At 39.8% G+C, this 13352-nt stretch overlaps 1 protein-coding gene and 1 long non-coding RNA gene across 2 annotated transcripts; one reads left to right on the forward strand and one right to left on the reverse strand.

Moving 5' to 3' along the window:
- Positions 1-1615: 1615 nt before the first annotated feature.
- LOC113465421 lies at positions 1616-8114 on the forward strand. Its single transcript, XR_003390146.1, has 2 exons — positions 1616-1790; positions 7902-8114. It is a non-coding gene; the product is annotated as an uncharacterized LOC113465421 (long non-coding RNA).
- On the reverse strand, positions 1806-8771 carry LOC103524537 (ras-related protein Rab-44). The gene is made up of 3 exons (XM_017449658.2): positions 8597-8771; positions 3670-4145; positions 1806-3507 (listed from the first exon to the last, which is right to left on the reverse strand). Exons 2-3 carry the CDS (start codon positions 4003-4005, stop codon positions 2014-2016), a joined length of 1830 nt encoding a protein of 609 aa, XP_017305147.1. The 5' UTR covers positions 4006-4145; positions 8597-8771; the 3' UTR covers positions 1806-2013.
- Positions 8772-13352: the final 4581 nt, after the last annotated feature.

The raw sequence follows: 13352 nt of genomic DNA on the forward strand, positions 1-13352 counted from the left end.
TCTGAATAAAGGACGGAAAAAATCCAAGTTAAAATATGTATCACCTAATAATAATCTATAAGTTAAATAAAATAGGCATCATTAAATTTAAGACGTAATCTCGTCTTCAATAAATTACCTGACTTGTTAGAGGGGGAGTACACATAAGAAGGGCTACAATTACATAACCATCAGAACGCACGTACACCTTCTTTTAGTTGGACCCTCTTCTATACGTTATGTTTGGACTGAAAAAGACCACATGACTCCCATGCGGGAGAAAATTATAAGGTCTTTGACCTCTGCTGAAACACAACAAACCGGTCAAACCTTAATCTGGGGTTGGGTGGAAGAGCGCTTTTTGGAGAATCCTTCCACACTAAATAAAGCAGGGAAAAAAAATCATTTTCTAATTCAACAACATTGGTACTAATAGTAGGTATATGTAAGGAGTAAGGACCCCTCTAATTTGGAAGAGAAAACCACAAAATTGACAACCTGGCTTGATGACTACGGAACCGTAAAAAAAGTCCAAGTTTTAGTCGATTTTACATTTAGTTTGTTAAGTTTGTTTCTTCGTTTGTTTATTTCACCTTAAGGGGTACGTTCGATTTTGATGAAATTTAATGGATATGTGTTCAATACATATGTAAAGGGCATTTACCCATTTACTGATTAGATTTTGGGCCCGCATGCTCCAATGGGGATCCCGTACTGACCATTTTCAAGAGTGATTTCTACACTTTACTGAACTACAAGGAAAAAGACTTGAAATTTCTTGTTACTTAGACGATTATGTAACTAAATTCTTATTCAAAAAGACGTGGTGGACACCTATCATTGGTTATTTGCTTTTACTTTCTATTATTTTACATGCTCCAATGGGGATCCCGTACTGACCATTTTCAAGAGTGATTTCTACACTTTACTGAACTACAAGGAAAAGACTTGAAATTTCTTGTTACTTAGACTTAGACGATTATGTAACTAAATTCTTATTCAAAAAGACGTGGTGGACACCTATCATTGGTTATTTGCTTTTACTTTCTATTATTTTAGATAGGTAGATACCTACCATCATTAATTTAAGGGATTTTTTTGGAATAATTCTTCAAATGCAACGCTTTATAATTATGTAAGCACGCCTTACCGGCCTTACGTAATCCTATGTAAAGTAGCTGTAGTGCTGTACCTATACGTATTCACCTATGTACATTTCCAATTCCCAGCCCTAATTTCATTTAACTGAATGAGCTTGCAGTTCCCGCTGGAAAACTGCCGAGTTTGTCCATTAACTAGTCCATAAATGTCCATAAACAAGAACATTAATAATGTCCATTAAAATAAATAAAAATAAAATGAATCACTGTCTGATCCTATCCTATGACCTATCCAATCAATCGATATTTTGTACTTTAAAACTAAAGGTAGAAAGTTGAAAACACACTTCTATCACGTCACGTGAGCTCACGTGACGTGATAGTAGTGTCGCTGTCCTGAACGAAATTACGAACAATTTTATGGCAAACTTTGAGCTACATCTATGTCCTGAACGAAATTACGAACAATTTTATGGACAAACTTTGAGCTACATCTTTGTCCTGAACGAAATTACGAACAATTTTATGGGCAAACTTTGAGCTACATCTTTCTGACTCCCCCATGAGCTCACGTGACGTGACGGATAGTAGTGTGTTTCTACTTTAAGAATTTTTTTTCTTTAAATTCTATGTATTGTTTTCTAGCATTGTAGGTGACATAGAGAGGTATGCAATTGATATATGTTCTTTACAGAGATAAGTGGATTAGAGGTATTAATTAGATTGGGGAGTACATTGTAAACAAGTCTGTAGGTAGGTACTCCTGAGAAGTGATACAAAAGCGAAGAATACAGCTTTACGAAGGAAATACTGACTCGAGAAAAAATATTAAAGAAGAGATACTTACAAAACAAAACACTAAATTGACTTTTCCTAAGTATAAAGGACATAAGGAATAGTCTGGTCTCGAACCAGTGACCAGTAGGTATGCAGTCTAGCAGGCACAATTTCTACCGTTCTTGGTCTCCTGTGAATTTCTATTGAGGGAGAACACAGCTTCACTGGTAGCATGGGAGTCACCATTCGCTTGGACTTTGTCGTTTTCCAAGATTTTTTGTACTAAAGTTTTGGCAGCATCATCGATGTTGATGTTATCCTTGGCTGACGTCTCAAACCAGCCGGAGAAGTTGTGCTCTTTGATAAATTCATCGATTTTGGCCGGATTGTTCGCAATGCCCTCCTTGGGTTGATCACACTTGTTGGCCAGTAGGACACAAGGGATGGGGTTGCCGTCTGGTAGGGTGACCTTGGCATCCAAGTCTTGCTTCCACTTGAGAACAGCATCGAATGTGGCAGCCCTGGTCACATCAAACACAATGAACGCACCCACCGCCTCCTTGTAATAGACGCGGGTCATGTTGCCAAATCTCTCCTGTCCTGCAATGTCCCATAGCTGCAGCCGAATGATGGTCTCATGATCCCAGGATAGCACTTTCAGAGCAAAGTCCACACCAATCGTAGCACGGTAATGTGGACTGAAGAACTGATGCACATAGCGCTTGATAATGGATGTCTTACCGGCACCTAACTCTCCTATCACGAGGATTTTGTAGAGGAATTCTCGCTTGTCTGGCATTTTACTATAGGGTGACACCTCCTTGGATGAACCATTGGTTATACTTGTCTTCCCCGCCACTACGCTTGTGTTCGGACTAGCAGCGGTTTCCTTTTCACCGTTGGAAGATGAGTTGGGTGAAGTGAAAGGTTTGGGTTCGTTGTGTTTCTTACGTCCAGCTTCCGTTACAATCGGTGTCGTGATGCTTAGGATTTCCTTCTTTAAATCACTCGGGGATTTCACGTCACTCGCGGCGGCGGCGGCACTAGGTAGTTCAGTATTCTCTTTCAAAGTTACGTCCAAGTCTTGGTCGCTATCACCAGGCGCTTGATTCATTACTGAACTGTTTGGTGAAGTCCCCATAGGCGTATCATAAGTCTCATCGTTATCAGTAGCAGAGTCCAAGTCTTGTGACTGCGCAGGCGTGCTCAGTAAACTTGTATCCGACTGTGTAGGGGGGGTCGGGGTAATGGAGGGGGAACTTGTGACGCTCCCCCCCTCCTGTTGCTCACCCTCTCTTTCCTTCACCTCTCGCTCTTTCTCGAGGAAAACTTTCGAGTTCTGGGGTGTGGGTGGGGTGTCTGGGATAGTATTTGGTGATGCCAATGCAGACGGCTCGACGGGGACGATTTTCTTAAACTTGGTCTTGCCGCCTTTCTTCTTGCTTTTGCCGCCGTTTTTACCGTCCATAGTATCTTCACTGGATTCCTCCTTGGTCTTCGGTTTCTTGGAGAAGGAAAGCTTCTTGAGAAGTTTGAACTTGAGGGGTGACTTCTTACTAGTAGTAGACTCTAAGGGAGCACTTGTACTGAACTCTACATCAACACCTCTCTCGTTCACTTGTTCAATACTAGATTTCTTCACTGGCTTTTCCTTGGTCTTCGGTTTCTTGGAGAAGGAAAGCTTCTTGAGAAGTTTGAACTTGAGGGGTGACTTCTTACTGGTAGTAGACTCTAAGGGAGCACTTGTACTGAACTCTACATCAACACCTCTCTCGTTCACTTGTTCAATACTAGATTTCTTCACTGGCTTTTCATTGACCTTTTCAGTACTCTGTTTCGCAGACTTTTTATCTAGTTTCTCACTACTAATGCTTAGTTTTCTGGCTAGCTTTTCGGTTTTGTCGGAAAGGAAGCTGAATCGGCGGCGCTTTTGTTTTTCCTCGGGAGACGAGATACTTGTCTTCCTTGGGGATTTCTCACTCTGGTCAGACTGGGAGGAGAGACTGAAAACACTTCCAAACTTCAAGTTGGTCTTCTCGTTGCTGATGACGGCGAGGGAGCTGGCTCCAGGGAGCGTGGAATATTTCACTGACTTACGCGAGGACTTTGTATTTTCCGGTGTATCAGGAGGAGTTAGAATGTCTTCCATTTATTCGGACACGAAAAGAGAACACTCACAGCGGGAAATGATGAACGAATGGTTCAGCACGGACATTTTTGTGCTCTGAATGTTTACATTGACAGTCACAAACAAGTTTGAATTACGTAACAGGCAAAATCTACAACGCTCTTCATTCATTGAGAAAAAGAAGAAAATATCAGTTTTAATTAATATACGTGGTGAACAACAAACAAAAAATTACTATTAAGTTAGGTCTGATTCATTTTCGTAATTAGAAAGTAGGTAGTTTTTTTTTTTTTTTTTTTTTTTTTTTTTTTTTTTTTATAACCGTAAGTGAGACAGTACTAAAAGTAGCACCATTCGATTCGGCGTGAAAAATCACATTGATTAGAATATTCACATCCGAATGACCAAAAGTTTTCGATGTCTCTTACCGTTTATACGAAATAAGGGTTAAGCAACAATGACTTTGGTTAATATCAGGATGGGTGACTATCCGATTTTTAAAATTGTTACAGTCGCGTCCTTGGACCATACCGGGATAGCATTCCAAATTTCATCGCTTTACGACAAACCGTTCTTGAGATATTTTGTTCACAACCTTTTCAACATTTTCCACGAAATGAGTAGTACGTACCTTTATACGAAATAAGGGTTAAGCAACAATGGCTTTGGTTAATATCAGGATGGGTGACTATCCGATTTTTACCAAATTGTACAGTCGCGTCCTTGGACCATACCGGGATAGCATACCAAATTTCATTTCTCTAGGACAAACAGTTCTTGAGATATTTTGTTCACAACTTTCTCAATATTTTCCTTGAAATGAGGGTTAAGTAACAAGGCTTTGGTTAATATCAGGATGGGTGACTATCCGATTTTTACCAAATTGTTACAGTCGCGTCCTTGGACCATTGTATTAAATACGTGAAGAAGACAATTTTAAAATAATGTGGAAAATTAAAATGAGTCTGTTTGGTAAGAAATAATATTTTAGACCGGTAGGTTATGTGGCTTATTTATACTACCTATGACTTTCAGTTTTGTCGACAAGTTAACAATTTGGACCAGACAACCTGCCTTTACTCTTGACTAAATCTAATCGCGGAACAAAGTGACAAGTCTAAATGCAAAATCGTTACTTTCAAACCTAGAACTCACTCCACTAGTTCAATTATCTAATGAAAAACACTTTGATAAAAGTGTTTGTCCTACTGAAAAGGAGTAGGTATTCCTGGTCTGATTTCCATCCTTCTCTTTGATTTTGGGACCCGTACTAATATGTGCCTCATCAGATGGGCGAGAAGAGACACGACACAATACTTCCCATTTAGTTATTGGGGGGAGAACACCAGAAAGTAACCCGTTGAAACATTTGCAATCGAAAAACGATTTGTGTGGTTGGTGGTATTCGAACCCGGGACCTTCTGCATGGCAAGCAAGCGCATTACCACTTGGCTAACCGTGCCCCCTAAAACCTCCGTTGTTACAGTTCCCTATTATCAAAACATGAGCTTGGGGGGGGGGGCAAAACCCGTATTTTGTAACCCTCCCCCCCCTCCCTATTATCAAAACATGAGCTTGGGGGGGGGGGGCAAAACCTGTCTTTTGTACACCTCCGACGCGCGACCGTCTTCATTCTATTACAGCGAGAGAAAAGTTAAGCGGTTACATAATCACCTAACGCGGTTACAAAACCGCTGAACGGTGTGGACATGACCAGAGAAAGGACCTTCAGCGAGGAGCTCTAACACACTTTTATGTAAATTGAGAAAATATGTAAACCAAGCCTCAAGGTAATCTGAATAATCTATCAAAACTACGGTTAAAAAAAAAAAAAAAAAAAAAATCAGCTCTACGTTATTCGATCATTTTGGATTTGATTTGTACGTTTTTGTTTTGATTTGTACGTTTCAGTTCAGGATGAAATCCGCCCGGCCCGGGAATCGAACCCGTGGCCTAGCGCTTAAAAGGCAAACGCTCTACCAACCTGGCTAACTAGGCTGGTGTACGTTCATATGGAGAAAAATCCATATGACTGGAATCCATTTTGGATTTGATTACGTTTTTGTTTTGATTTGTACGTTTCAGTTCAGGATGAAATCCGCCCGGCCCGGGAATCGAACCCGTGACCTAGCGCTTAAAAGGCAAACGCTCTACCAACCTGGCTAACTAGGCTGGTGTACGTTCATATGGAGAAAAATCCATATGACTGGAATCAAACCTAGGACCTCTGGAATGTTAGTCAAGACACGTGTACATGACCCTATGACACAAGGGCTATCTTAGAAGAAAGGAAAGAGGAGAGGATCGACAACCCTTTTAGTAAAAAAAAAAGGTTATGTGGCTGGAATCGAACGTGGGACCTCTGGAATGTCAGTCAAGACACGTGTACATGAACCTATGACATAAGGGCTGCAATTACATAACCATCAGAACGCACGTACACCTTCTTTTAGTTGGACCCTCTTCTATGTATACGTTATGTTTGGACTAAAAAAGACCACGTGACTCTCATATTTGCTATTTTAAAGAAATAACTATTGCATAATTTAAAAATTTTGCTATTGAGGAAAAGTTTCCGATTGTTTAAAGCTTTCGAGAGGTTTCTTTACTACCTCCACACACCATGCGGGTGAAAATTATAAGGTCTTTGACCTCTGCCGAAACACAACTAATCATAACCAGTCAAAAGTTAATCTGGGGTTGGGTGGAAGCTCCTTTTGGAGAATCCTTCCACACTAAATAAAGCAGGGGAAAAAAATCATTTCCTATCTCAACAACATTGGTACTAATAGTAGGTATATGTAAGGACCCCTCTAATTTGGAAGAGAAAACCACAAAATTGACAACCTGGCTGGATGACCACGGAACCGTAAAAAAAAAAAAAAAAAAAAAAAAAAAAAAAAAAAAAAAAAAAAAAAAAAAAAAAAAATTTAATTTTTTATCCATTTTATTTAGTCGATTTTACATTTAGTTTGAATAGTTTGTCTCTTCGTTTGTTTATTTCACCTTAAGGGGTACGTTCGATTTTGATGAAATTTAATGGATATGTGTTCAATACATATGTAAAGGGCATTTACCCATTTACTGATTAGATTTTGGGCCCGCATGCTCCAATGGGGATCCCGTACTGACCATTTTCAAGAGTGATTTCTACACTTTACTGAACTACAAGGAAAAGACTTGAAATTTCTTGTTACTTAGACTTAGACGATTATGTAACTAAATTCTTATTCAAAAAGACGTGGTGGACACCTATCATTGGTTATTTGCTTTTACTTTCTATTATTTTAGATAGGTAGATACCTACCGTCATTAATTTAAGGGATTTTTTGGAATAATTCTTCCAACGCAACGCTTTATAATTAGGTAAGCACGCCTTACCGGCCTTACGTAATCCTATGTAAAGTAGCTGTACCTATACGTATTCACCTATTTACATTTCCAATTCCCAGCCCTAATTTCATTTAACTGAATGAGCTTGCAGTTCCCGCTGGAAAACTGCCGAGTTTGTCCATTAATTAGTCCATAAATGTCCATAAACAAGAACATTAATAATGTCCATTACAATAAATAAAAATAAAATGAATCACTGTCTGATCCTATCCTATGACCTATCCAATCAATCGATATTTTGTACTTTAAAACTAAAGGGAGAAAGTTGAAAACACACTTCTATCACGTCACGTGACGTGATAGTAGTGTCGCTGTCCTGAACGAAATTACGAACAATTTTATGGGCAAACTTTGAGCTACATCTTTGTCCTGAACGAAATTACGAACAATATGTGACGGATAGTAGTGTGTTTCTACCTTGAGAATTTTTTCTTTAAATTCTATGTATTATTTTCTAGCATTGTAGGTGACATAGAGAGGTATGCAATTGATATATGTTCTTTACAGAGATAAGTGGATTAGAGGTATTAATTAGATTAGAAACTGCTACCTACCAGTACCTACTCACGGGGGGTATTCTAAACTCCATTTGAAAATGGACCTTGGGGCCAATAGCTCTATTTGTTTCCTGTAGGTAATTACTTAATTAGGCATTTTATTATTATTTTATTTTTATTTACTTTTTAAGTGGTAAGCTAAAGTAGATAACTACCCATTATGACTTATTTATTTATTTATTGTGTGTTTTTATTTATATTTTATTTTTTTTTAGTAGGTAGGTACCTAGATCTATTTATAATAGAGCGTGTAATGTAGTAAAGATTGTAGCTACCTAGGTAGGTATGTATTTTTTATTTATTTTAGATTTTCAGTCAAAATTTGAATCTCCGTCGAAAAAAATCTCACGCTTATCAGATTACAAAAAAAAAAAAAAAAAAAAAAAAAAAAAAAAAAAAACAACTTGTGACACTCCCCCCCTCCTGTTGCTCACCCTCTCTTTCCTTCACCTCTCGCTCTTTCTCAAGGAAAACTTTCGAGTTCTGGGGTGGGGGTGGGGTGTCTGGGATAGCATTTGGTGATGCCAATGCAGATGGCTCGACGGGGACGATTTTCTTAAACTTGGTCTTGCCGCCTTTCTTCTTGCTTTTGCCGCCGTTTTTACCGTCCATAGTATCTTCACTTAGATATTTGAAAAAGAAATCACTCGTCGAAAACTCACGCTTTGAGAACACTTTTGCCAAATTAACTGGGGGTAGCAAACACTTAAAAACAAATAAATAAACTAAAAAAATATTATTAAAATTAAACTTTAAACACAGTTTTGGATACAAGAAGAAGAACAGTAATCTCGTGGTAAGGTTTTGGTGGTTACGTAACACTCTCTAGCTCAGTAACTTCGCAGGACCTATATGCATTTACATGTGAGACTAAACAGGCCTGCGGAGAACGAGAATGTGAAAGTAAAGTGCCAAGAAAAAAAGGGGAATTGGTCTAGGAGGGTGCCAGGGCGGTCCTGTGACCTCCAATTTTTGAACGAACAGAGGAGTTCTAATGGACAAGTGGGGTTAAACTTGGTTGTTTAACTCTTGGTTATGCAATCTGATCAGCTGATTTCAAACTTTTTAGCCGATCAGATTGCTTAATATAGAGTGCCAAGAAAAAAAAAATGGAATAAGTCTAGGAGGGTGCCAGGGCGGTTCTGTGGCCTCCAATTTTTGAACGAACAGAGGAGTTCTATAATGATCAAGTGGGGTTAAACTTGGTTGTTTAACTCTTGGTTATGCAATCTGATCAGCTGATTTCAAACTTTTTAGCCGATCAGATTGCTTAATCCAAGAGTTCAACTTAAACTACATACCTTCAAACTCAGATTTTGGTCCTCCATAATTCTCGAACGGATTCCACACCTTGGCTGGGATTGAACCCGCGTTCTCTCGTTTACCAGGTGGCCGTCTTGACTACTAACTACCATTTCTTATATGTGATTTATTACCAATCAAATATGTAAGTATTACGTAAGACCTGGTTTAGACTGCGAGAATAAAGGGTCTTTTCAGTCCTATGCTGGCAGTATAAACAAGGTATATTCTACACATTCTATTCTACCTTGGCTGGGATTGAACCCTCGTCCTCCTGTTTACCAAGCGAGTGGGTCCACTACGCTACCGAGTACCGAGACAGATTTACTCAAGTGTGTTCCTCCCATGCCGTTCGCAGCACTACCCATCTCATCGCTGTAAAGTACTAATACTTTACAGGGGAATACAGCATTGACTATAATAACTGTTCTATAGGGAGGAGGTTCACAAACTACCACACAGGGGTGGGTGATGGGTGTTGAATGAAAGAGATTTTTTTTTCAACAAGATATGTCGATAGGTAGGTACCTACTTTGTTTTATTTTTCTAACTGAACTACCTTCAAACACAGATTTTGGTCCTCCATAATTCTCGAACGGATTCCACACCTTGGCTGGGATTGAACCCGCGTTCTCTCGTTTACCAGGTGGCCGTCTTGACTACTAACTACCATTTCTTATATGTGATTTATTACCAATCACCAATCAAATATGTAAGTATTATGTAAGACCTGGTTTAGACTGCGAGAATAAAGGGTCTTTTCAGTCCTATGCTGGCAGTAAAAACAAGGTATATTCTACAAATCTACACATTCTATTCTACCTTGGCTGGGATTGAACCCTCGTCCTCCTGTTTACCAAGCGAGTGGGTCCACTACGCTACCGAGTATCGAGACAGATTTACTCAAGTGTGTTCCTCCCATGCCGTTCGCAGCACTACCCATCTCATCGCTGTAAAGTACTAATACACTACAGGGGAATACAGCATTGACTATAATAACTGTTCTATAGGGAGGAGGTTCACAAACTACCACACAGAGGTGGGTGATGGGTGTTGAATGAAAGAGATTTTTTTTTCAACAAGATATGTCGATAGGTAGGTACCTACTTTGTTTTATTTTTCTAACAGACAACATAACAGTCAGTAACCAGCAGCACGAATATTATTATTATTATTGTTATTTATTTATATTATTTTATTTTTTCAAAGGTAGGTATTTATTTTGTTTCCTTTCTTTTCCCCCAGTTTAAAAGTTTGAGCACCGCTTAATCCAGTGTGGGACAAGTTCCTTGGGTTACATAACAAGATTTAGTTTGAAGATCAAGATTCAAGTTTATTATAAAGGTAGGGGACGTACCTCGTGGTATGAGAGTATTGTCTCCCGACCCGGAGGCTCTGGGTTCAAATCCCGCTGATGGCGAAGTTTTTCTCACCGAAAATTTTTCGCGCCGTTTTTTTCGTCCGCAAATAGGGATTTCTTATGACTTGGTCAAAAATACGAGTTTAAATTTAGCTGAAGTTGAACCGATAAGTTTGACCAAGCGAAAATTTATTTGATTTCCTGTGGTTTAGTAGAGGTGCTATCACACCAAAAGAGCGGAAACGAGCTTCAGAAGAGAGAAAATTCCGAAAGTAAAATACAACTTTTGTTAAGGTAGTATCACACTATTTGGCACTGTGCTAAATATCAATCAAATCAAATCTCGAATTGTTAAAGCAGAGAGCTTTTTCACGACTTTTGTGAGTATCACAGCATTACTAAGTGCCTAGTTTACTATTAATTTTCATCTACTCGTATCTACTCGTCTATCTACGTATCTGCTCGTTTCATCTACTCATCAATTTACACTGGTAATGCTGCCACTGGTCACTACTCGATTAAAGTAGCTACTCACTTGTCCTCACAAGGCTGAGTGCACCCCGAACTCCAAACACAGAGCCGAAAAAAACTTCGACCCCGCCGGGAATCGAACCCGGGACCTCCGGAGTGCAAACCAAGTGTGATACCCACTCGGTCACGGAGGTTTTCTATTCTACTTACCACTATACACTTGTAGTTTAACCCTGTACCGCTGGGCCGTGTCAGGATCCATGGAGACGACATTGGAATAGTTCATCATCACAAGGGTTAATCGATAACCCTGCAGTGCAGTGAATTTGAACACGTAGGTATCTTTACTGTTGTTCAGACTGTGATGGGAGATATTCACTGAGGAGTTGGTCAGGGGAAAGGAAAAGTCTGGTGTGAACATCACACGAATTTGGTCTACCTGTGAATCCCATCATCGACAAAATTTGTACTCGTTTTTCGATTGCAAATATTTCAACGGGTTACTTTCTGGTGTTCTCTTACTTACCATAGTAATAATCGGCGGTGAAACCCGTGGCAGTTCCCACGCCATTAGATTTGAACTTGATCCAGAAGGCCGCGTCCACACTAACGTTGAGTGGTACTTGAGAAGAACAGTACACACGTGGTTGGCCCGTCCTTTGTACGGAATCAGTGCGTAAGAGGCATAACTTTGAACTGCCGTCGATGTGGATCCATCATCGATAGATCTGAATTGGCGTCGATCGACGGTTTGGTACCACTGGACTAACCGTGCCCCCTTCAGTACGTACCTTAAGCGTTCCTCCAAACTCGCACTCATCACTATGTCCGGACAGATAAGATTCCAGTATCGTAATTCGAATCTTGGCGCCGTCACTGACTCGAATAGTATAGGAGAACTTCTTGTATTCGGACAGTGGCGTGGGGTATTGGGGCGAAGTTATTAGGCCGCCCGTTTGACACATATTCGGTCTTACATCTATGAATAAAGGAATAATTTTTAGGTAAAAATCCGGTAATTTCGAAATTAAAAGTAATCAAGACGCTCGCCTCGTAAACAGGAGGGCGTGGGTTCAATCCCAGCCGAGGTATGGACTATGGAATTTTCATTGTCAAAATATTTGAGAATTCGACAACAATAATAGTAGTAGCCTAGTAACCTACTGCTGAAGTAAATGGAATTTTCAATCCTATGCGAGCAGTATAAATGTTATTATTATCAATAATAGTAGTAGCCTAGTAACCTACTGCTGAAGTAAATGGAATTTTCAATCCTATGCGAGCAGTATAAATGTTATTATTATAAACCTCTTCAAAAAAAAAAAAAACACTTTTTTGGAATCAGGGGACCCCAAAACGGATATTTCCACCCATTTCCCGATTTTGAATATTTAGACCGATTGTAATACTTTCCTCATTACGTACTAGAATACATAGCTTTGCAATAACAGTAGTAATAGAAAGTAAATAAATAAAATCAGTCTTCGCTTACTTTGCACTGGATTTGAGGTCGAAATTCTCATCGAACTCAATCTGTAGTTTCTTGTGTGGGGGGGCGAGTATGGTCCACGTACATTCCACATGGGTGGGTGGTGGGTCGGGGTAGTTAGGGGAGGTGAGGGAGGCCCATGTGTTACCACCCTCATACAGTATCACCTCGCCACCACAACTCACGGAGGTTTCCTCGAACGAGAGCGCGAACGACTGGGAACCAAAAGGGAGACGAACATGTTAAGGGAGACGAACAATCTTAAGCGCCAGGTCGCGGGTTCGATTCCCGTCGGGGCGATTTTTTTATTTTTTTAGCAATGAAACAACTGCTACATTGGACGCATGTGGCCTGTCGTAGCATGCCCATCTCGTAGTATGCCTCTCATCAGATGGGCGAGAAGAGACAAAATACTTCCCATTTAGGTGCTGGGTCAACACGAGAACACCAGAAAGTAATCCGTACGGACCACAAGAGGAAACGTATTCTTACCTTCGGTTGATTATACTTGGTCTCGTATCGTACATACAGGAGGTTACTGGAAGTGGACATTGCTGTTTGCTTCTTCGAATTCTTGGCGAGAATGGTAGCGCAGAACTTGTCCTCTTTTCCCAACTTGGGCGACGAAATGCTCCCTCCGTTTTTAATCTGAAAGAGGAGACAAAAATGGAACATACATACAAATGGGTCTCGTAAATATTTGAATTAAAAGGTCCAATCCTCTGTGAAATGTTGAGACTTACTTACTTTCCGTATCCGGTACAAACATAATTATCAAATCTTGTATTTCCAGAAT

This window comes from Diaphorina citri, unplaced genomic scaffold (assembly GCF_000475195.1).
Source record: "Diaphorina citri unplaced genomic scaffold, Diaci psyllid genome assembly version 1.1 scaffold103, whole genome shotgun sequence".
Classification (NCBI taxonomy): Eukaryota; Metazoa; Arthropoda; class Insecta; order Hemiptera; family Psyllidae; genus Diaphorina; species Diaphorina citri.